At 43.4% G+C, this 22592-nt stretch overlaps 1 protein-coding gene across 1 annotated transcript in view; it reads left to right on the top strand.

Moving 5' to 3' along the window:
- The first annotated feature begins 11755 nt into the window (after window positions 1-11755).
- The window catches only part of LOC119168067 (uncharacterized), a 43306-nt gene continuing 32469 nt past the window's right edge, over window positions 11756-22592 (top strand). Inside the window, exons 1-4 of the mRNA XM_075865366.1 lie at window positions 11756-11844; window positions 15229-15362; window positions 18131-18206; window positions 21550-21892. Coding sequence (XP_075721481.1) covers window positions 11790-11844; window positions 15229-15362; window positions 18131-18206; window positions 21550-21892 — 608 coding nt within the window. The 5' untranslated portion in view covers window positions 11756-11789. The remainder of the gene's footprint in view (window positions 11845-15228; window positions 15363-18130; window positions 18207-21549; window positions 21893-22592) is intronic.

The following is a 22592-nucleotide window of genomic DNA, read 5'->3' as shown; positions in this document are numbered from 1 at the left end:
AAGTATGCTCTCCATAAAGTTATGTTATGCCACACTAAGTTTGGTATCGATACCATTATCGAAACGGCCAGGAGACCTGAAAAACGTATGCAGATAGATAGATAGATATAGATACGCTCAAAGTCACCGAAGTTCGCTAAAAAATGCTTCGCATTTAAAAGGCGAAATTGAGACGGGCTCGTACAAAATGGGACGCTATGTGTGCGTATTTTTACTGCAAGAGTGTGTGGCCTGTTAGAGGATGCGAGCGCCTGCTTATTTTACAGAAAAAGCTGTAACATACTCAATGTCAACCGTCACCGCTGGTGTCACTAATCTCTTTCACACGAAGCAAGATATGAAATAAAAGCTATTCAAGATCGAATGAAATTCGAACATGGCCCCTACGTGGCAGTCGAGCATTTACCCCAGAACCACGCTGGTTGATGAACTACTATTCAAAAATACCCTATAGAGGGTAACACAAGCAGTGTTACGTCAATGAAACACAGCTTTTCACTACAGTCACTTGAATCACGTCGCAAGGCATCTCGTCTCATACTTTTTCACAAGATATTCAATCATCCACTTTTGAAAGCTCAGTTCATTACCACTCCTGCCTCTTACTCAGTTCGTTCAGATCATCAACATAAGGTACACGTCATTAGCTGCCGCACGAACACTTTTCATCATTCCTTCGTCCCACGCACATACAACGACTGGAACCACCTTCCCTCGGACATTGTTTCCATGTCAAATCATGACTTGTTTTCTTCTACAATACAGGAGTACTTATGTGATGAAGCGGTAAGTGTATATTGTACATTTATATTATTGTACTCTGTTTCCCCCATGTTTCTGATGGTACTTACACATACATTGTGTGTATTGCCCAACATCAAATTTACATGTCTTGTAATGTTTATTATTTTGATGTTACTATGTTTGCGCTCGTTTATAGTTAATTATTTTTTGTACCCCACTCCCCTCTGTAAAGCTATGTGCGATTGAGGGTAAAATAAATGAAATGAGGAGCCACGTTGGGCAAGAAATTGCGTTATATATATGTATAGCGAGGCCGACGAGTAAAATAACTGCCAGGTGTCAGACAGTGCTTATTGGTATACAAATAGTTGTGAGCCTTGTACTGCTAAGTTTTCAGCCGTAATTCATCTTCATGAGCCACATGCACTCTTGGCACATTGCACGTAATGCCTTGCAAATTTGTAGCGGCTAGCTCACTTGTCGGCAGAAACACGAATAAATGCACAGTTGCGTGTTTCGCTACGTTACAAAAATTATGAATTCAAGTGTACTTGAGTCCTTGCTAGTGTACTTCTTCTAAGCTTCGTCAAGATAGCTCATAATGTGCACTAGAAAGGCCGCTCGTCCGCTTTCGCTCTGATTGTGCTGCGTGCTCCGCGCTGGCATGGCATTCTTCCTGCATGACCCTCTAGCAGCCACTAGTCGCGAGCTTGATGATGATGATGATGATGATGACAACGACGATGATGATAAAGATGATGATGATGATGATGATGATGATGATGATGATGATGATGATGATGATGATGATGATGATGACCTCATATGAATGGCACTCGCCCACAAAAAAGAGATGGGTCAAGAATCGAGCCGCAAGATGCTCAAGTAATGAAACTAAAAGCAATCCTAAAGATATGTTTACAGATAAAGCAGAGTATAACTTAAAATGATTACTGAATAAGTCCTCGGGTTGGGCCTCTGCGAGCAACGCTACTTTTTCTTCTCTCCTCCACACATTGCCCACACCTGTTGGATGGGACTGGCCAAGTAGAAGGCGAATTCTTCTGTTGATGACAGCCTAATGTTATTCTTCATTAAGTTTAATTCGTAGCTGATTAAAAGTACGAAATACTAGAAATGAAAAAAAAATGTTTAGCGCAGAAATTAGCAAAAGATTCTTTCACACCCAGTCATATAGACCTTAACTGCAATGAAGACATTCTTGCGGCTTTACCCCAGAGCAGTGCAGTATATTTTTCTCATTGCATTGAATCGGTGACAAGATATAAAAAGACCAACTATTTCATTCTGAATATAGAAAACACACAAAGGGAAATTCATCAAGCCTGATCCACGGAAAAAAAATTAAGGGATGTAACGCGGCAGTGAAATTTCGGGATGGCAGCATCCATAATCATTGAACTAGCCAGACACTGCGTCAGGCAATCAGCAGCTGTTTGTAATTCGGAGAAGTAGTCATGGCTGGGTCTGATAAACTTTGCCACATTATATCTGTGCGAAATGGAGCTACCGTGGTGTGTGCTGTTAAAGAGAAAACAGAAATTATCGGTGTTGAGAGTGACGCAGCTTCCTCTTGTCGTATATGGTGGTTATATCATATCTTTTTTTCTGCGCAGATTTTTCCCTCTCCCACCGCAAGACAAGTAGTACTATCAATCGTCATCTTTTTTTTATAAACACTGCTTCACTCTTGGGCCATCCGCCTTACTGAGCTCGCGCCACGAAAAAAGGTATCATCAGTAGGAGCAAGAACGCTCGCGACTCTCACAGGTACGAGTTCCTTATCGGCCTGAGTGGTCTTTGACGAAAACATGGCTGCAGCTTCAACAGACCCGCTCGGTGAGTGCGCAACATTTACGGCAAGCGCTCGTCGCGTGCCAGAGCATCTGTGGTGACCTCTTAAATGTCCTTTGCCGATGTCTCTTGGGGTACCTTGATAATACCATGTCTCTTGGGGTACCTTGCAGCGTTAAACTGTTAAGCCTAAGGTCCAACACTACTCATCCGTGCTTTGCCTCTTGATCAGCGAGCATATATATCCTGAAGTCTCAGCGTGTGCGTGTGTGGGATTGCAGAAGTGTACGAGGAAGCGGCAGAACGTGAGATCTGCTGCCGATGTCCAGCGGCCGGGCCCGTTAGGCCTCGCCTGTGGGCCTCGCGACAATTGTGAACCAGGTTAGCTGAAGCTACGGCTCTTGTGAACCAGTGACGAAGAGAGGCTAGACGCTACTCCAAAGAAAGGAAAAATTCCAGTGCTGTTAGCTTATTCGGACATCGGAGACAAGCATAGCTTTGCGTCTCAGCACTAAACGTGCCTTTTTTCTTTTTCTTCCTTCCTTCCTTTCTTTCTTTTTTTGTATCATTGTTTAATACTCCTTCCGAATTCTTTCCTTCCGCCGTGGCGGGAATCGGGCAGTCATCGGAGTAGTCAGTAGCTTTACATGATAGCTGCCACATAAAGGAACGACAATCATGCGTTTATACCCAGGCAAGAATGTGAATGTGTAAGTGCGAGACATCGTGTAACCTCTGCAAAATATCATTCGCATTGCACACGACCGTGAAAGCAGCAGTTGTAAAACTGCGCATACGAATGCACATGTGGCTCGCGCACCCTTCGAAAATAGTTCTGTGAGTGTGCCGATGCCTGGCTTTTCTCGTAGGACGCCATCAATAAGATATTTTTTATCATAAAAACATTGCTGAAAGAAAGAGAGGGGGGCAGTGGAAGATAATGTGGTTTTTCATATTTTAATAAAGCAGAATCTGGATAACTCAGAGTTCACGCCAATGGAAAACCGTTGAAGGCTTAAAAAACGATAAACAAATACGTGTTTTCTGAATACAGCTTCATTTTCTTCATTAATACGTCAATTATCTGCTTCCTTTGCATAAGGGGTCGTGTAGACGCCATATATTTAGAACTCGTGTCTTTGTGAACAACATGGCCGTGGCTGAAGGCCTCATTTAATTGGCCATTTAAAATCGTGTTTGTGTGCGCTCCCAACTGCAGAAAACCGCTATCAATTATGACATGTTAATAAGCGCAAGCGTGAAATGGTCGAATTATTTTATTAGATCCAAGTAAAGTGTTACTGTCCACACATCTCTATATTTTTGCCTCATTGTAATTTGAATTCGCCACTTTCGTCTAATCTTATAGGAGGCTGCCCCCGTTACATTCTCCGAAACTCCGGAACATATTGCTGTGATATGATAATATATCATTAATTCTTTTGGATTGAGAATACAAGTATCTGTTAGAAAAGACAGGATATATGATGTTTTGCCACACATGTGCACAGTGAGTCTTTGATATGTATATGTTTTCTTTCTTTGATAAATAAACATAGTTGAGCGCTGTGTCTGTTACTTCTCTCTGTCTTTATATAACATTGTTGCGTTGTCCATTATTCTACTATGAATACCCATCAGCTAGCCCAACTCGCGATTCTGCTCAAGACCTCTCTGTCTCAGCCAACCCGAAACGTGGTAACCGGGAACGTCGTTATGGCGTCGTTGCCACACGGTTCACTTTGGCGACGCAAACTGCGCCGCCTTGGTTCGTTTGTCCACGAACGACGTTTTCACCTCTCGGCATCGTGCATGTTTGATGCTGGGCTCTCGACGCACCTCACGATTATTCCGAATAAACTTGGTTTCGACCGAGTAAGACTACATTAACGGGAATTTGATTTTATTTAATGATACGCATGCGAACCGCTATATGACAGAACACGTCCGAATAATTCGATTTTTACGAATTACCTGGCGCCGAACTAAGGAGATTTTTACTTTAGTTCTGTGGACGATGTTGGTATCATGCACATGATCATGAGTGTGGCCTGTCGGGCTTTTCGGCTACCTCAGTTCACAAGGTGTCCTTGCTGAACGCGCATCGCAGTACTCCTGGGCGAAATCAGGGTCATCAGCAATCTTCGTGTTTCATGACCGACCCATCTGTACACGAAAACATTGTCAAGTTCTGTTGCAAGTTTCTGTGTAACTCAGGCACTCTGTGTGAAATGAACGGGCTCGTGCGCTCATTTCACTGCCGACGCACACCCATCGAATCACGTAAAATGTAATAAGGTGCGTGGAATGGGTAGCCTTTTTCTGGCGTTACTCATCGTTAGCTGGCGTACGTTCCTTGAAGATATATGTTCGAGATTGATGTGTACGTGTGACGACACGTTCTGCGCATATTCCCGCTTCGCTATCATGCAGCCCTGCGTCACACGGCTAAACGCTGCGTTGCGTTCCGACAAATCACCCAAGCTGACGTCACCAGTAGTGGGTAAAAAAAAAGGGGCTGCCTGGCTTGGAAAAAGCTTCGACACCCATACAAGCGTAGGCATGCTGGTGCTAAGCGAATAAACAGTTCCGTTTTTGTTTCATACTCTGCTAGAGTCTACCTCCTGCATTGGTATTGAAGATTGAGAGCTCTGCTCTGGCTTTTGATCACGCACATCGACGTGATCAATTAACTTTTGCATTCGTAATTATCGCGCGTTCTTTGGATACCGTCAAACATGACGTGTAATAGTTGTTTATATCGGTGTAAGAGTTAATAGGGAGTTTTAGAATACCGTTTGCAAGCGCTGCGGGCGTAGCGGGCACCATATGAGTTTTAGAATAGCGTTTGCCCTAGTGCGATCCGCAACGCATGATCGCAGCGACACCGTAGCCCCGAAACCAGCGCTTGCGGGCCAAATGCGGGCCGCCATCACCGCACGCAATTTCGGATTTTTTTGCGTGCGGTCCGCGAACGCGAACGCCGACTCGCGTTACGACGCATGCGCAGTGGCAGCGACCGCACCGCAAGGGCTCGCGGTGCGCTATTCTAAAACTTCATAATGGCCACACGTTCGCGTACTTGTGCCTCATTTTATACATGCCAGTTTCGTCTCGTCTGAGGAGGTCCCTCTTAGTTAGCTTCTTGGAGAGTCTGGTCATCGTTTAGTAATATGCTAACAATGTAACTCAACAGAATTTTTTCAACAAACTTGACTGAACGTCATCGTCCATATGTTCTGGTTCGTCTCCATCCTACTTGCGCAGTCCGGAATGTCACGTAGTAAATAGCTACGGTGCCGCATTCAATATCTCGAGTATTTGCACGGATCTTCCGTAACGAGCGATTAAAGCCTTTTTTATTCCCCGATGTTTTTCTCGCAGCTACAGCTGAAGCCTACGACCAAAACGATCCCAACTATTACCTGAACGATCCGAACTATTACCAGAACGATCCAAACTATGACCCTAACGACCCAAACTATTTCGTGAATGACCCGAACTACGTGGCAGCCAGCCCTGGACTCGATCTCTCAGGTAAGCAATAGGTGACGGCTTGATTGATCTGCTGACGGTTGAATATGACAACATTCGTTGTGTTGCTTTGCTTATAGCGGTTCAAGAAACCGAAACATTGTGGTTGAACCATACAGAGCATGTGAACCACCACGAGCCCCACGGCGAGGTGGCAAAGTTTGAGTTGGTTCTGCGAGGTGGTTGAGAACTAATGATGCGACATTTGAGCCGAAGGCTCTTTCATTCTCAATTGCGAATGACAAAAACAACGAAGAGTGCTGAAATAGCGCGAACGTTGTTTTTGAAAACACCCTGCTATCTATACACAGCCACGTCATGTCAGGGCACAGCGGCTGTGCTTGCAACACCATCTACGGACCAATGTTGTTACATATAAATGATACGAAGGGGCCCTGCAACACTTTTTGAGCCTGCTCAGAAAACGCTGCGAATTGGTAGTAGAGACTCCCAACAACACGCGATCCAAATAGTATATCTCAGCATACAGCCTGGAATTCACAATAAATTATCACTCAGCTAAAAAAGCTGTGTCGCTCATACGAAACCGGAAAGTCGTTCATACAAAATTACTGGCTTGAATAATAGCAACGAAAATTTTTTTCCCGTAATCTTAAGGTGCTGATATTTCCTGACTATCATAATTAGTTCATTTTTTAACATTCATTATTTCTATATGGGTAAAAGAACAACAAAATGATGCGTGTTCAGAGTTTTATTGTATAAACGAACATTTTTGGTCAATATTATATTTACATTGTGGGCTTTATAGGAGCATATAAAAATTATAAAAGGTACTCCTGGAGCGAGTGCAGCTGAAATAAAGCCACATGGCAAATAAGTTGGAAAAGAAATCATTTTGACCCACATTGCTCCTTCATTTTTCAATGTAGTAGTCCAAGTAAAAAGATGGCTTATACATCTTTGTGTAGTATCCATTCTACATACACTAATTTAGGGAACAGAAGTTGTTGTTTTAGGCGAGAAAAAAGTTCGAACAGAACAACTTCAAGGTTGTAAGAACCTAAAATGTCAAATACGGCTGCAGTGATAAAATTACTGAATCATACGTGTCCCCTTGGACCGTCAAAGGACAGGCAATATTAAGCCACTTCGTGGTCGAAAGTGGCACAATCGCAACAAAGTTGATGGCTCGCAGGACTGTTCTAAGGCGTTGTGCAGATACGTGATCTTACATAACTAACGGGATAATGAAACAGACATTCGGTTAGGTTTTCATGACGGCTCCATGCAAACCGTAGATAAGTGTCCTTGCAGGACGCCACGCGGTGACTTCATTACACGGCGCCGTTGCTAGGTGACAGGTGCGCGGATCCCAGAGGCCACACTTAAAGCTTTTCGCTCAACGTGGCGTGCAAAGGGCTTCAAATGAGGGGGGGGGGTAATGCAATCAAACAAGCAACGTTGGTGTACCTTGACACGCGTCCCTCGGGCACTGCAGCTCGTAATATTTCATGTACGAAGTGCGGTTCCCAAAGGCGTAAATTAACGCATTACCAAGAGCGCAGCAGGCTTTCACTTTATGTAGTGTTATAGAGCGTCACATGCTATAGAAAATTTATTTCGGAGCATTTTAGGAACACATCCTGCCGTATGCTGTCGTAAGAAGCCGTAACGCAGGGAGAACCACAAACGGTATGGCGATTTTGTTGTATTTTGAGCGCATGCTAGTGCCAAGAAGTATTCTTTCCCTTTTCTTCAAGCCTCTTCATGATCTTGCGAGTGGAGCGCTTTAGTGGCCGGGCTTTCGTGCGCTCTTGTCTCTTGACATTACGCAAGGAAAACCACATATGAAAAGTAAAAAAAATAAGAGGTAGCAAGCCAAACGTAGGAGAAAGAGAAAAATAGAAAGAAACTTAGAAAGATCAGTAAAGAGAAAGAACTAGAGATGGAGGAGTAGACAGAAATAGAGACAGCAAAAAAAAAAAGGCAAAAATGCGGAAAAAAGAGTGCAAAAACAGAAGAGTAAAGTAAGAGAAAACCGTGGGGAAAAAGGAGGGTGCCTTGCTCAGCACTTCCTTGAGGCTTAGTAAGAAGCTGCGCTAACTTTTTTTTTGTTTCTTGTTTGCGCAGCTGTTGGTTCAAGTTCATCCGCTGCGGGTAAGTTCGCGGGGCTCACATACGCATGCTTGGGTTTTGTTTTAGTGCTGCTTATTTAGCGGGAAAATTACACGACTTCCTTCGGGGTAAACATTCACTTGGAGGAAGGCCACAAATCGGAAATAAATCTTCACTTTTAGTTTACTTGTACATTACACAGTGCACTTCCTTATGAATATGACTGTTGATTATCCATTGCCGGACTGTGATCGAATGATTGACTCTATTGGTCATCACTGGTTCCGCAATACTCATTCACTTGCTTCAACGCTTTGTCGTTTAAATATCTGCTGAGAATTTCGCAATAAAATTTTAATTGACTCATTTCTGTTGAAATACCATTGAGGAAGTATTGCGTAAACAAGATTTCTGTGGAGCATATCGCAGTAAATATTTTATTGTCTCATTTCTATCAAAAAACGATTGACAAAATATTTCGTAAAGAATATTTCAGTTGAACACTTCGCTATAAGAAACTTGTTGTCTCATTTTTATACAAAAACTAAGGACGAAATATTTCGTAGCAAAAATTAAGACGCGCACCCACTGATGTTCTCCAGCGCGCGCGTGTGAAGGAGGAAAAAAAAAAAGAGAAAACAGAGGCAAGAACCGCGGAAGCAGAGATGTTTGATTAGTGGTTGCGTAACTTAATGATTAACTTGAACATCAAGTATACAGAAGTCAGCAGGAGAGCGTATACGACCGACATTTGTTAACTCTTTTGAATATTAAGTACAGTGCTCATATTCCAGCATGGATTTGTAACAGTGAACCACGACCAAGACAACCAGTATACTGCTGTAGAGATAATGTACCAGCTATAAAAATTCCCATTTTCTAAAGAGCAACTGCATGCAGTAACAATAAAGATTTTGAGGTTCGCTTGCACCATTTCTTGACCCCATCTGCACGCGGTCGTTCGCAAAAGAGATATGCAGAAGCATTATTTATTTTGAAGGAGACCTACCTGTCCACCGCTAATTTATGTATGTCATACTTAGCTTGGTGCGCGTTTCGGCATTTCTTGAACAGCAGTGGGATGCTGAATAAAGGCAAGAGTAGCCACTCCCCATAAATAAGATGAGTTAAAGACTAAAAATAAGTAAAATTCATTCTATATCGCGAAGTAATGCACATAAATTCTAATTCCAGATAAGTAATCGTCGAAATCCTAAAAGGGTGCTGCTGCCCCAGCGTGCATCTCGCGGCAGTTCGCGCGAACGAAATGCGAATGTCTGAGTAGGCACGCTAAAATACCCATGCAATGTTTACGTGCGAAAGCGCATCGTCTTCAAAGAGCTGAGAATAGGCTGCTGTCACTGACGCGCGTGTTCCTCGCGACGCAAATAAGCGAAATTGCTCAGAGCACACGCACGTTCGAGAAACATACGTATAGGTTTCAATAGCCGAACACAGTCTCATTGCGCTGGTATCCGCAAATGTCGGTGAGTAGTACACCCGCGGTTAGCGGGGAAGCACTAAAACGACGCACGAACACACGTTAATTGTACTTGCAGAACGGCGCTCCAGGAACCGAAGTCGGAGCCGAAAGTGCTCACTGTGGTTGTCTCGAGTTCATGAAGCCCTACAAACTATTCGCTGATCGAATTCATGCTCAAACAAACGCATTAGGCACAAAAAAAAACTTCGAAATTCCGCCGACAGTTTGCAAAAAGCCACGTGGTAGATTATAACCCAGACTCACCCTCACGCAGTGGCGCTGTGGGGCAATTGGTAAGACATCTGTTTCACCTCCATGAGGTCCTGACTTCGATTCCAGTGCTGAGTGTGGTTTGCCGATGTGGACAATTGCGATACTACAGTTTCTCGAATTACCCTTAGCCATAATATCTACCGCATTATCGGCGGGAAATCGCTCTCAAGGGCGTAAAATAGCTATTTCCTTTCCGCATTGATGAACCATTGATGACTTTAGTCGTGGGCCAATTTTCAATTCTTGTCAACTATTTCCTTAGTAATATTTCAATTGTCGCACAATGCTTTTTTCATCGCCATTTCATTTTCTCTTAATGATAAATCTATATAGAGTTCATTGATGGCTTTACTGAAAGTCGTGAGACAATTTTCAATCCAGTTCAACAATTTCCTCAACGGTATTTTAATTGAACGCTCATGTATTTTCGATGCCATCTGCTGTCATTGCTCAATACATTCTCTTTGTTTTTTCAATTAGAATTTTTGTAAGGGCTAGACTGAGGGACGGCATCCCTTTGAAGTGGAGTTCCAATTTGCATGAAACCGACACAGCATGAGGCCGCGAAGAAAATTTAGGAGTAGGAGGGGGGCTTTGCGGGCAAAGTGTAGGAATTTTGCGAATTAATTGGTTTGAGTTTGTAAAGCTGGATTGGAAATGTTTATTTTGAGCACGCATGTCCCAAAGCTGCAATTAAACACAGCTTACAAGCGAAAAACCAGCTCTATGTCAAAACTGACAGGTCGGCCTTGAGACAGGAAGTGGCAAGAGAAAGAAGAGAGGGTTATTGATGCCATTTTCTGGTTCGCATAGTAGTGAAACATGGGTCGCATGTTCTCGACGCCTGTACTAGGTGACCAATTTCAGCGTTACCACCTTCACGTACACGTGACCTCAAATGACACTAATTTTCCCATTCTCTTACAGAAGGTGAACTGTAAGTAAACTCTTTTTCGTCACGCCACTTCTTTTTTACTGTGAAAGTAAATTACGCTTGAGGTAAAACTTTAATCAGCTGAACTCAAAGCAGTGCCCTAGAGGCTTTTCCTTTGCTTCCCGTTTATAGAAAAAAATGATCTTTTGGGTGAGCTTCGTTTTCGGTTTGGCGCTGATACTGCCTGTTGCCAAGTAAACGCCATGCAATAAAAGTGAATTTTGTGCACCAGCAAAAAAAAGTGTCAGAGCTCTTTTATGCGGAACGTATACTGTCGAGGTGTCCATTCAAATCTTTACAATGACTGGTAGGTCCAGAAAGAAAAAATAAATATAAGACGAGAACATTTGAAAATAACGAAACTGTGCGATAGCGTCGCGCAGAAGAATTAAAGTTGCTGTATATGCTACCTTCTCTAGTGTGGAGCATATGCAGTGACTCTTGGCCTAACCTACGCTGCGCTCCATGCTGCTAGTACGCACTTCTGGTTTCCGTTTGGTGGAAGTGGTCGAAATGCCAGCACAATGAATTATGCCAGGCTGAGGTTATCGGGAGAGTATGCGAGAGTATGTTATGTAATATGTGGGATGTGTTCTTGAGTGGATGTGTGCGAATGTGAGCTTGGTTTTTGAGGATTCATAGTTGCGCTAAGTGTTTTCATTTGGACGCTAGGCTTTCAGATTCAAGTGTTGCTGGGAAGGTAACTAGTCGCCCGACTCTTTTGAAATGAAAGCGTTTTATGCCGACATCCACCAAGATTTCAGATCTTCGTCATGGAAGTAAACAGTGAACATTCAACTTTTTCAGAAAGAATACGTTTCACTTACGTGTCATAGTAATTCCTGTGATAGAAGGATTCACCCTGTTTTTTTTCTTGCGGCCTTCAGATCAAACGACAGGACCTGCGCTCTCATATGCGGCTGCTTCATGCTTTTGGCGGCCATGATGGTTGTCATTGTGGTCGCTACTGTGGCTTTGCAAGGTGAGGTCTCACGCAGCATATAGGTTTTAAACGCGAATGAACTTCTTAGTCGGGTGATGTCAGGCGTCCAGCGGCGTCCGCGCACCGACAGGTGTTATCTCTCTGCTTCCACTTCCTCTCCCATAGCAACAGCTGCGGGCGTGCATGCTGATCCTCGCCACTAGCAACCGGAGCAGGCGGGGGGGGGGGGGTGGAGTAGCGGGGAGTGAGTAGAGAAGAGGGGTAGCGCACTCTGGCGTGTGAGGAAGCTCGCATCGCGGGAACTCAGGGGAGCTTCCTCGTGTGTGAAGTAGCTTGCGCTAGAAACGCGCAATGAGTACGAAGCAACGTTTTTAAGGCTTGCAGCAACTGGCCTGTAATGGTCCAGCATCATTCTGTAGTGACACAAAGTTTGCGCAAACATTACAACAGAGTACCTAGCCCATGGAGTTTTCTAAAATTAACTGCAGTGGACTATGTAACGGTGATTGTTCAGCGACTATGAGAATGCTGGGTAGTACATGGATTTGCCTAGCCTTCGTGCTTGCAGGCTTCGAACGCAGTTGTGGCTTCGTTTATTGTAGTGTTATGATTTTGTTTCAAATAAAATAAAAAGCCGTCTTGAACTTTGTGACCCTATTTGAAATGGTGAACCAAAAATTTTGAGCAGTGAAGTACAACTGCTCAAAATTTGCTGATTATGTTACGTGAAAAAGCTGCTTTAGGCTGCCCACCCGAGCCGAAAGTACGTTGACACTAGCACCAGAGTTTCCTCTAATGTATGTATACGAAACTATATTACCTAGCCCACTCATCTACTCACCACAAAATTGTAGCAATCTTGTGTGACCCTTAACAACCACTGGTAATTAAAGGCAACAAACTAGATTTTAAGGCACACGTGTAAGAGCGATACAGTACACTAGTTGGGCCGATGAAAATAAGGAGTTTGCAGGTATGATGTGTCAGCAAAAAGCGCACGATTGCGTTAGTTTGTAATCTTTTATACAACCCCGAATAAAAAGAGGAAAAAAACTTTTATTTTGACCACGCGCACACTGTGCCCAAAGGGGGTGGTCCCCTTATTCCAGGTTGCTATGGTCCTTCGCCCTGGCTTCCCATTGCTCTTCAGTTAGTGCAGCGGTTCCAGGGCCTTCTCTGCGTCCACATACCATTTGGCACAGGGTGTCCGGGACATCACAGCATTTGAAGGTGTACTGTGATGCTCCGTTCATTTTGTGCCCTATGATGCAGGTCTCGGCATTCACACTATAAAAATATTACAAATGAATATCAAAGACGGCTGCGTGATGAAATGCGTTTATTGTGTGACACATTTTGACACTTTGGAACACAAACAAGGCCGACACTTCAAGATCTGTTTTTGTGAACTCCTATCTTTATTTTTGCGATTTTTGGCGCCATGAGACGACCTAACGTGATATACCTTAGTAGTAGCGATCGGCAAGTTTATTGATATTACTTGCTTGGAGCAATATATTGCTCTAATATTTGTAGCAGAAACAAATATATTAGCGCAATTTCATTGCAGCTTACCATGATTTACTTTAGATGGTGGGCAAGATTAACCGTGCACTTGCGCACCGTGGTAGAGCAGTGGTTATGATGCTCGGAGGCTTAGCCGAATGTCGCGAGTGCAATACTGGTCGCTGCGGTGAGACTTAGGCGGAGGCATATTGCCAGAGACCCGTGTACTTTGCGATGTCATTGCACGTCAAAGAACACTATACATGATTAGAATTTCCAGCGTACTCCAGTACGGCGTACCATATAGAATCACATCTTGGACTTGGCATGCAAAGCTTCAGATGCTGCAGTAAGACGGCAAGTTGAGTCAGTTGGGGAAAATTCATCGTAAATTTCGTTTACAGCGTGACACTATGAACATGGACATAAGGAAGGAGCAAAAAAAAAAAGAGACTGCGCTGACTCTCTACTGTCTTTTATTGAAAATTGAGTTGTGAGACATATATAACAACTGTACAAACTGTCCCACGTGGAAGACACAAAAAGTATTCCGTGCAGCGTCGTCGTACATGCAGATATTCAAGATCGATGCAAGTAATCAAATCCCTTCTCGTGTAGAATAGAAAAACGGACGCTTCACAGATACAGCTCTTGTCTCTAATCGATATGTTACAAGCCTCGGTAATTTCCCTTGTCAATTGAGTGGCGTGTTTCAAAATGACGGTGGTTTTTGTTAAAGATGGGACGACACCCACACGACCAGCAGTAGACTGGTGGATGAAGTTGCGCAAACCCCATGAAATCTTCGCCTTGTCATTCATTTACGTCATTGAAGTTATTACGCAGTGTACTCTCGGCGCTAGAAATGCATTCGCGTTTCCTCACGATTGCCTTCGGGGAGGTGGGGGCATTTTTTAGCGTATTAGTAAACCACGATTTCCAAATCCTGAAAACACTACTCTTGCTGCGACACGACGCATTGTAAGCGAGAAAACACACAGAAGTATGATGCGAATCGAGACGACACCTTGAGATTCACGCACCAGAAACCATGGTGTAATGAATTTTGTCATATACGTATATGTATATGACACACCTGACGCTGTATTCAGCATGTACTATAGCATACGAAGTTTTAGAAAATGGTACCTAGCCATTGCTGCTAAAATACAAAAAAATGCATTTTGAAAATTTTTACGTCATGCGCAGAGAATTCGGCGCCTAACTTAAACATGAAATGGCAACCTTGATATTTTCTGCAAACAATGAACGTCCGAGAGTGAAGCTTATAGCATTAGACTTCTCAGAGTGCAATTCATCTATCCAAACGAAGCCATTGTTTCTAATAAGTGTCCTTTAGGTTACATGTTCTGGAAATCACCCATGGGAATTGCTAGTGGGATGAAATGTTCTACAAAGGTAATGCGCTAGCGGTTTCCTGATGTTGCGTTTTCTCTGCGAACTATTGCTTACAACCATTGCTAGCTTCTTACCAAGCACACTAGCCCAAATCGGACATTTGAAAACTGAACAAAGACCGAACGTCTATAACATCACTATGCTTTACGCGTGCTGTACGCCGATTAATATAGCCGCAGTAAATGATTTGTGATCATAACGTCGGTGGTTCTATGAGCCGAGATGTGATTGTAAACCATGCCACAGCCAAGGTGCTCCGCAAGTTGGGACTAGCTTAGGCTGCTTACAGCACACCGACATCTGAGTACACGGGTCTCTGAAGCATTTCACCTCCTTCGAAATGCGACTGCCACGTCCGTGATCGGCCCTTCGTGTTTAGGGTTAACAGCGGAGCACTGAGATCATTATACCCATCACGGAGGCTTGAAGATTTGTGCTACCATTTCTAACTCGGAGGGTGCTGGTTATAACAAAAGTTTTACTGCTCTCATTAAACAGACAGTGAAGTCAACGAAGAATTCGGACCAATCGGAGGTGGCGGTGGTGGAGGTGGTGGTGGTGGTGGTGGAAGTGGAGGCGGAGGAGGTGGTGGCGGAGGTGGCGGTGGTGAGGAAGAAGAGAAAAAAACCACGGTAAGTGTGCTTGGCGTCATTTCACCTCTGGTTCGAGAAACCAGTGCCCGTGGTATCGGTAGTAGTCTGGTGCAGACACATAACTTTATAGGGGTCCCGAGGAGCACTAGTGCTCCAGGTGGTAGAGCAGTGGACAGCTCCCATGTTGGAACAGGTAGTCCAAGCCTCAACGCCGCGTCACGGGCTCTTAGTTGACAGCCCTCAGTTGATGTAAAAGTTCTGAGCTCTTGAGCGCGGAGCTCAACTCCTCTTTAGTCTTGCATTGAGAGCCCTATAATGAGGGGAATTGCCAAAGCATGTGGTGTAACATGGATGCGGCGCCATAATCTGGGCTTGTTAGATCGATGCCTTCAATGAACTGGCTGTGAAAATGAAGACTGGGGCAGGCTCTAGTTTGAAGCATCTTAATATTTAAAAACAATGATAGACGTAACTGTACGGCCCAGATAGAGAGCAGAGAGGTTGTGGAAACTAAAGCGTTCTAGAGAGCTCCTATAGACAACCTTTGAAGGTACAAAGGAGGCCATTGTTCTGACTCTCCCTGCTTTTCCACTTGATGGAATGAGAAGATAAGCCCTCAGTTGGTCTGTGAACGACAGATATCAATTATGAGTTGTCTCCCGCCCTGAAGTTTTATGCATACGAAGGACCATTCTTTCTTTTTTCGCATGACTATTGTGTGGGTGAGACTACACGACTAATTTGCCGTTCTTTTCGTGTATTTCCGACTGGAGATAAACAATGTGTAGCCAAGCGGCGCTAAATCTTCATAAGATCAACGACTAGTGCTTAGAATTCACACGTTCTTTATGAATAATAGTGAGGAGTGGCAGTATGTGTATGATTGCATTTTATTTAAATTTTATTTACATATTTTCTTTCAGTTCCTTGAGGCACTATAACAGAAAGGGCAAACGTTATGAAAAAAAAACAGTAAGCAAACTGAGTGCACATATGTATACATATATATGCACTCATGGAATATCCATGCACGTATACACACAAACTGATACAAATGCATACATGACTTCAAAAGAGCTAGTGCTGATCTCTCATTTTACCATAACCGCAGAAGTATATACCTCCCGTAACATCAAGAATAAAGTGCAGGTTATAAATACTTATTATAGAACATAGAGTTACAAGCTAAAACGAATGACCACAGTATAAACATGATACGATGAAAATGGTGGCTTAAACAGTATTTAACTAAGCATATAGGGGTGCAATGCTTGAGTGGGTAACGGGTGCACGCGAAAAGCATTACTGTATCTTGGGAAGAAAGGCGAGAAAGAAAGCACCCCCTCAGTCCTAAATACGGAACGTGTTTCTTATTCGAAATCCTGAAGAATACATGGGTATCACTATGGCAGAGCAGGCAGGAAGACCACTGCTCATCAAGATCACACTATATGCTCTTAATGAGGTCGAAAAAAACAATTACAAAAAGTATAAAAAACAACAGAGATAGAATAGTTTACGGAGTTGCTATGGTGCCATTTCTGGGCGCTGAAACATGCGTTAATGAGCTCTCAATAAAATAGCTTCTGCTGAAAGCATTTCATGATGGACGTCACATGCAGTGTCAAATACACTCTCTTTCTGAATATTTTGTCAACTTTCATTTATTCTGACTGCGCATGAACAATAAAATCGGTTGAAATTCGCGCTCATCCTGTTGAAAACTGTGTGATGTGTCGTTTGCATGAGTCTCCCTACTGTAAGCGCATGGGTCAAGCCGAGTATGAGCAAAGTGCCACCTAACAATAGCATGGGAAGTAACCCCTTTCCAGCCTCTCATATACGTGTCATTCCTAAAGAGGATTTTCCCACCAGCTTTTGAGAAATGCATTGATACTGATTTTTGTAGTGACTCATGTATTCAATTACGCAATACAGTTCTCGTTTTGCGATGGCGTTTCTAGTAGAGACCCCTTGGGGCAACTCGCAAAAAGAAAAAAAAAGTGTTCAGGACTAGTCCCATCTGTCGAGGTAATATTCTAGTACAATTTAGCAAAGTATATATTTTTTTCTCGTAAAGCTGCAGGCCGAATGTGACTCGCTGGCTGTGTTTGAGATCCGTGGCATAAGGAATCGCTTTATAATAAAGTTGATTTGCTTGGTATGCGAAGTTGCGTTTTTTTTTTGTAGGAGACTTGCTCAGTAGCAGCTCATTGCATGGCATCACCATAAGTTATATTTACAGGAGCAAACATTACCTCGAAAGCTTTTTTTACTCATTATGTTATCAACGGCATTCATCAAAAGAACATCACTTTTTTTTTTACTGCAATATGGCTAGCTACGGATATCTTACTCTTCCTTCACACTCTTACGTCTCGTGAATTCAGGAATTCAGAATGCACAACTTACCCATGCCTAAAGTATGGCGTTCAGGCTGTCTGCATACCTTAAATAAATACATAAATAAATAAATAAATAAATAAATAAAAATATAAATAATAAATAATAAATAAATAAATAAATATGACTAGTACTGGGGGACTATGTTTCCTTAGTGTAAGGCAAATACTGTGATCACCGTTACTTCTTGCAAAAAAAGAAAGTCATTGCACAAACAAAACAACAAAACAATGACTTTTTACCAGTTTATGTCTTCGTTTCTGAACCAGCAATGATTTTTTGTGCCCTTGAGTTAAATATTAGGTAATGGACTACGTCAGGGTTGAGGTCAACATTATTTTACAGCTCACACCTTGAGGTGATCTCATTGCAAAGAAATAACTACTTATGCTTTTTCTTTTTAGACAACGACTGTAAACTCAACAAAAGTAACAGCTCCAGGCAACGTCAGCGTCAGCATTTCAACTTTAACTAAAGCAAGTAAGTGGGAGTTTTTTGCGATGTTCTACATGTTTTCTGGCAACTAATAGACAACGATGCCAAGGAAAGTATACGGAATGATAAGAGGAGTAACTGTAATACAAAGGGGGCGGGGAGGAAGGAAAGTGAACGAGAAGTTGCTGCTAACAGATAGGGACCAAACATGCCACCTTCGAATAACCCATTCGACGATCTATATTGTGTTTAACAGCGAAAAACAAAAAAACCTTCTAACTTACCCTTCTTTCCTTCATTCATAGCGAGGGTATCATTCTCTCAGACTTGGCGCCTTTAAGTAGTAGTATGTAAAAGATGATGGGTCAGCTGTCAGCTCGTTATAAAGTCACGTGCTACGTGACGTCAATTGGCAAAAAATAAAGGTGTTCCATACTCGTTGTAATGGCTACCGTAAGCACTGACTGACACTCCCGCGCCTAACTGCGCATATATATACCCTATGATGGGGACGGAGGGATGTTGGTCGTGGTAGCTCAGTTGGTAGATCATCGGACGCGTTCTTCGAAGATCGCGGGGTCGGTTCCACACGGATACTTTTTATCAAGACAAGGGCTGATCCAGATCGTACTTCTTCATGGCGATAACAAGTTGGTTCTTCTACACGCATACAGCCTAGTCCGGATCGAGTTTGGTGCTTACGTCAGACCAATCGCAATCACATAACTAGATCTCGACACGCAGTTCAGAATCGTCTCGATCTGGTCTGGTCGTGATTGAATGTGACCGAGTAGCAGCACCTGATTCGGATAGATCCTAATCTGGATCAGCCTTGATAACTATCGATAGTGCCCATGGCACTGTTACTATAATTTCATGAAACTTCGTGACTAACAAAAACGCACATTATCGTCGATGCTGTCGAAGTTGTTCCCGTGGTTATTGCAGCAACAGTTTTAGAATGAATGAAGTGAATGTTTGTATTAGTTTCGCCCGTACGAACGTGAAAAGAGGGCTTCGAAAAGAATTAACCAAAAATATAGCTTCTTGTTTAGTTCCATTGACAGAGCCGCGCTGTACTAGTACGGAAGACTCGCGCCACTCACTGATCCGCACCATACGTGAGAGCGCTGTTTATGTACCGGAGGCTCAAGAAAGTATACAGCCTTACCTAAGGACGTGCGCAATGTACGGCATTGTGTATTACCATTCATATCAATGCCATTGCCGGATTGTATTTCTTTTTATGTTACCATTCCCCCACTGAGTTCACCTGAAGGGTTGTGTTCGTTGCCCACATCCTAGAAATCCCCTTAAGTTGGGTAGAAGTGCTTTGGCAACATAGTCGGGGGCGGCTCATCTTGGCATCGGAGTGAAAGCCATGGGGGCGGGGCTTCATCGCTTTCGTGTTGTTCGGCTAGAAGTACGACGGCTTGCAGACTTCCATTTCCAGCTTCGTTTACGCTAGCTTGGAGTATTTAGACGTTTACGAAAACATCTACATAAAAAAGTGTGAGTGGGGGACAGTCATTTGGATTTTTCAATGGGCATTTCAGTGAAATATTTCTAGTATCTCTTTATTGGATGAATAAACGGCAAGCTTGAATGTCAGGTTTACCTATAAAAAATGCGTGCGGAAAAGTGCGTGCTGCCTTAAAAAAAGAAACAGAAACAAGAATTTATTGCAGAATTGAAAATAATTTTATATTTATCTCCAACTTTCCTTGACAGTATCAGTCTCATTATAACTAAAGCAGGAGTTATTTGAGCATAAATACACAGAAAACTGACAAATTTACGAACTATTCGATGGCATGCTTCTAAGCATATTTTTCGGTACTGTAGCTTCCATAACACTGCGAAAAGATGTCTACGACTCTAAAAAAATTAAGGCAGCTGTAGTATAAGCGCTTGTGGTGCGAGGACCGAGGAAACAGCTGCAGCTGGTGGCGGTCTCTTCCTCCTCACCAAGACTTATCTTCCCTTTTCTACACTATATACAAGATTATGTTATATTTTACTCTTTGTCCTTCTCATTTCATTATTCATATTTCTCATTTTCTTTCCCCAATTCCTTGCTGTACTATGTACTATAAATAGCCATGCATGGCTTTACTGTTATTTTGAACGAATGAAAACGCGACAATAACGAGGATGACAAGAGGAAAGATAGACTACTGCTCTGATTAGCAAAAAGAATTTTATTCCGAAAAGAAGTGCCATGAATGGCATCTAGAAAAACTAAGCGAACAAACAACCATCGCACATGTGCAAGGGGACAAAAGAAACAAAATCCCACGTGTCTCATAAGACATGGACGTAACGCAAGCTATCCGTGATCTATTATACTTCTGCATCTGATAGCGCCAATGATGGCTGACTGATACACTTGTCACTTTCAAGCGACATCTAGGACGCCTCCACAATTTCGCGTGAGCGCAATGCAAGATGCGTGGAATGTTGACAACGGCACAGGTTCTCGTTTGGCCATTCATTGTCGAAGAAGTGGTCATGAGCCTTGTTTTGATAGAACGAAAATCTCGCATTGCCACAGAGACCAGCGCTCACGGGAAATCACGAAGGTGCACTTGATGCCACTTGAAAGTGAAAAGTGTATCAGTCAGCCTTCGCTGGCACTCTCAGATGCAGAAGTATCATAGCTCACGGATATAGCGCTCGTCACGTACGTGTTTCATTAGCCGCGTAGGCTTTTGTTGGCCTTAATTTTTCCAGGTGCTATTTATTCTGCTTTGTTTCGGAAGAGAAATGTCAGTTTCGAGTCCGAGCTCCTTCTTATTCTCGCCGTTGCTTTCTGTGGTGCTAGTATTCGTTCAAAATGGAAGCAGGATGACTCACCTAGTTAACCGTTCCGATGATTTATTCTAATTACTCTTCCTTATTCTCCTTCTCAGCATCCCATCTATCCTCACCCGCATTTACCTTTCTCAATCAGTTGCTATACTATGCATGAATACGCTATGCTTCGAGAGGCCTGGCAGTGTGCCAGGATTTCCATAGTCTTCATAGCGTACTAATAGGCCCATTCCATGTTTTAAACAGCGCTAAGGCGCTGTCGACGTGCTTAGGTGCTCGTAAGGACATCGCGGCGCGTAGGCTCCGCCCAGACGAAAGCTTGCGACCACACCCTACGATCACGTGACAAGTGCAACTGGCTTGCCAGGAGTAAACCTGCCTGGGGAGTGTGTGGCTCTCCGCCGCGCTGGAATAGGCTTATAGGCAGCGCACAGTGTTTTTTTTTTTTGTGTGTGTGTGTGTGTGTGTGTGTGTGTGTGTGTGTGTGTGTGTGCCAATTACTAGCGAAACCTCTGTCGTTGACATGTGGCTCTTTATTGTGCAAAAGATAATCGACTCTCGTGCTAACCTTTAGCCGCAGACACTGCGAAGATGACTATGACGATTATGATGATGACGACTACCACTACAACAACTACGACGACGACAACAACGACCACCACCACCACCACAACAACAACAACGACGACGTCGACGTCGACGACTACGCCGCCTCCTCTGCTGTGCTCGGTGGGGCCGCAGGCGGCAATCGCTCCGCTCTTCCCGCCCGACCAGTCGTGCGACATCGTGATCTACACTCACGTGCGCGTATTCAACAACACCGTGATTGGGACGGTCAACGACATAAGCCTGTACGCGTTCCTGAACGCTTGCAAGACTTACAAGTTCTCCACCTGTGGTTTCTCATTCCATCTTGTGTGAGTAGCCGTTTCCGAATGACGCTATAGGAGCTTATAAAAGCGAGGGCGCACCCCGCCCCCCTTCCGCCACACGCACGCACGCAAAACACTTGGCATCAAAACATTTGACATAGAAAGAAAGGAAGGAAGAAAGAAAGAAAGAAAGAAAGAAAGAAAGAAAGAAAGAAAGAAAGAAAGAAAGAAAAAGGGAACAGAAAGAAATAGAGAGAAAAAAAAAGAAAGAAGGGGATGAAGAGTAGGGCAGATGGGCTGTTAAATTTCTGTGGTATTCACGCTAGCCTTGTTCCCGACCCTTTTCCCCCCTCGAAAAAATAAAAAGAAAGTCAGTGTCACCACAAGGTTGACCCAGTGCATGCGATATTACACGAAGAAGAATAAGTGGCTTTATATTTGAAGCGCACCGCTGAAGTCCAAGTGATTATTCTAAAGAGCGCACAGGTATACACACGAAAAGCGTGGAATAATAACTCTCAGCCTTTGCGCAACGCGCTGCAAGTTTCGGCAGTGTACAACGCGACGCTCTTAAGAATTACTTTCTCTTTTAAACTAAGGCACGTTCAGTGACCCGTCTGTGTCTCATGCCACGTGATGTCATCTGCCGCAAGATGTGCGCGATGTTATTTGCTCAGCGGCAGCGTTAAATAGCGGAATACATGCATTATTTGGCTGATTGAAATCGGCTGATTGTCGATAACGC

Source organism: Rhipicephalus microplus, chromosome 6 (assembly GCF_043290135.1).
Source record: "Rhipicephalus microplus isolate Deutch F79 chromosome 6, USDA_Rmic, whole genome shotgun sequence".
Lineage (NCBI taxonomy): Eukaryota > Metazoa > Arthropoda > Arachnida > Ixodida > Ixodidae > Rhipicephalus > Rhipicephalus microplus.
The sequence above is the reverse complement of the archived record's forward strand: the minus strand, read 5'-3'. Positions and strand labels throughout refer to the sequence as shown.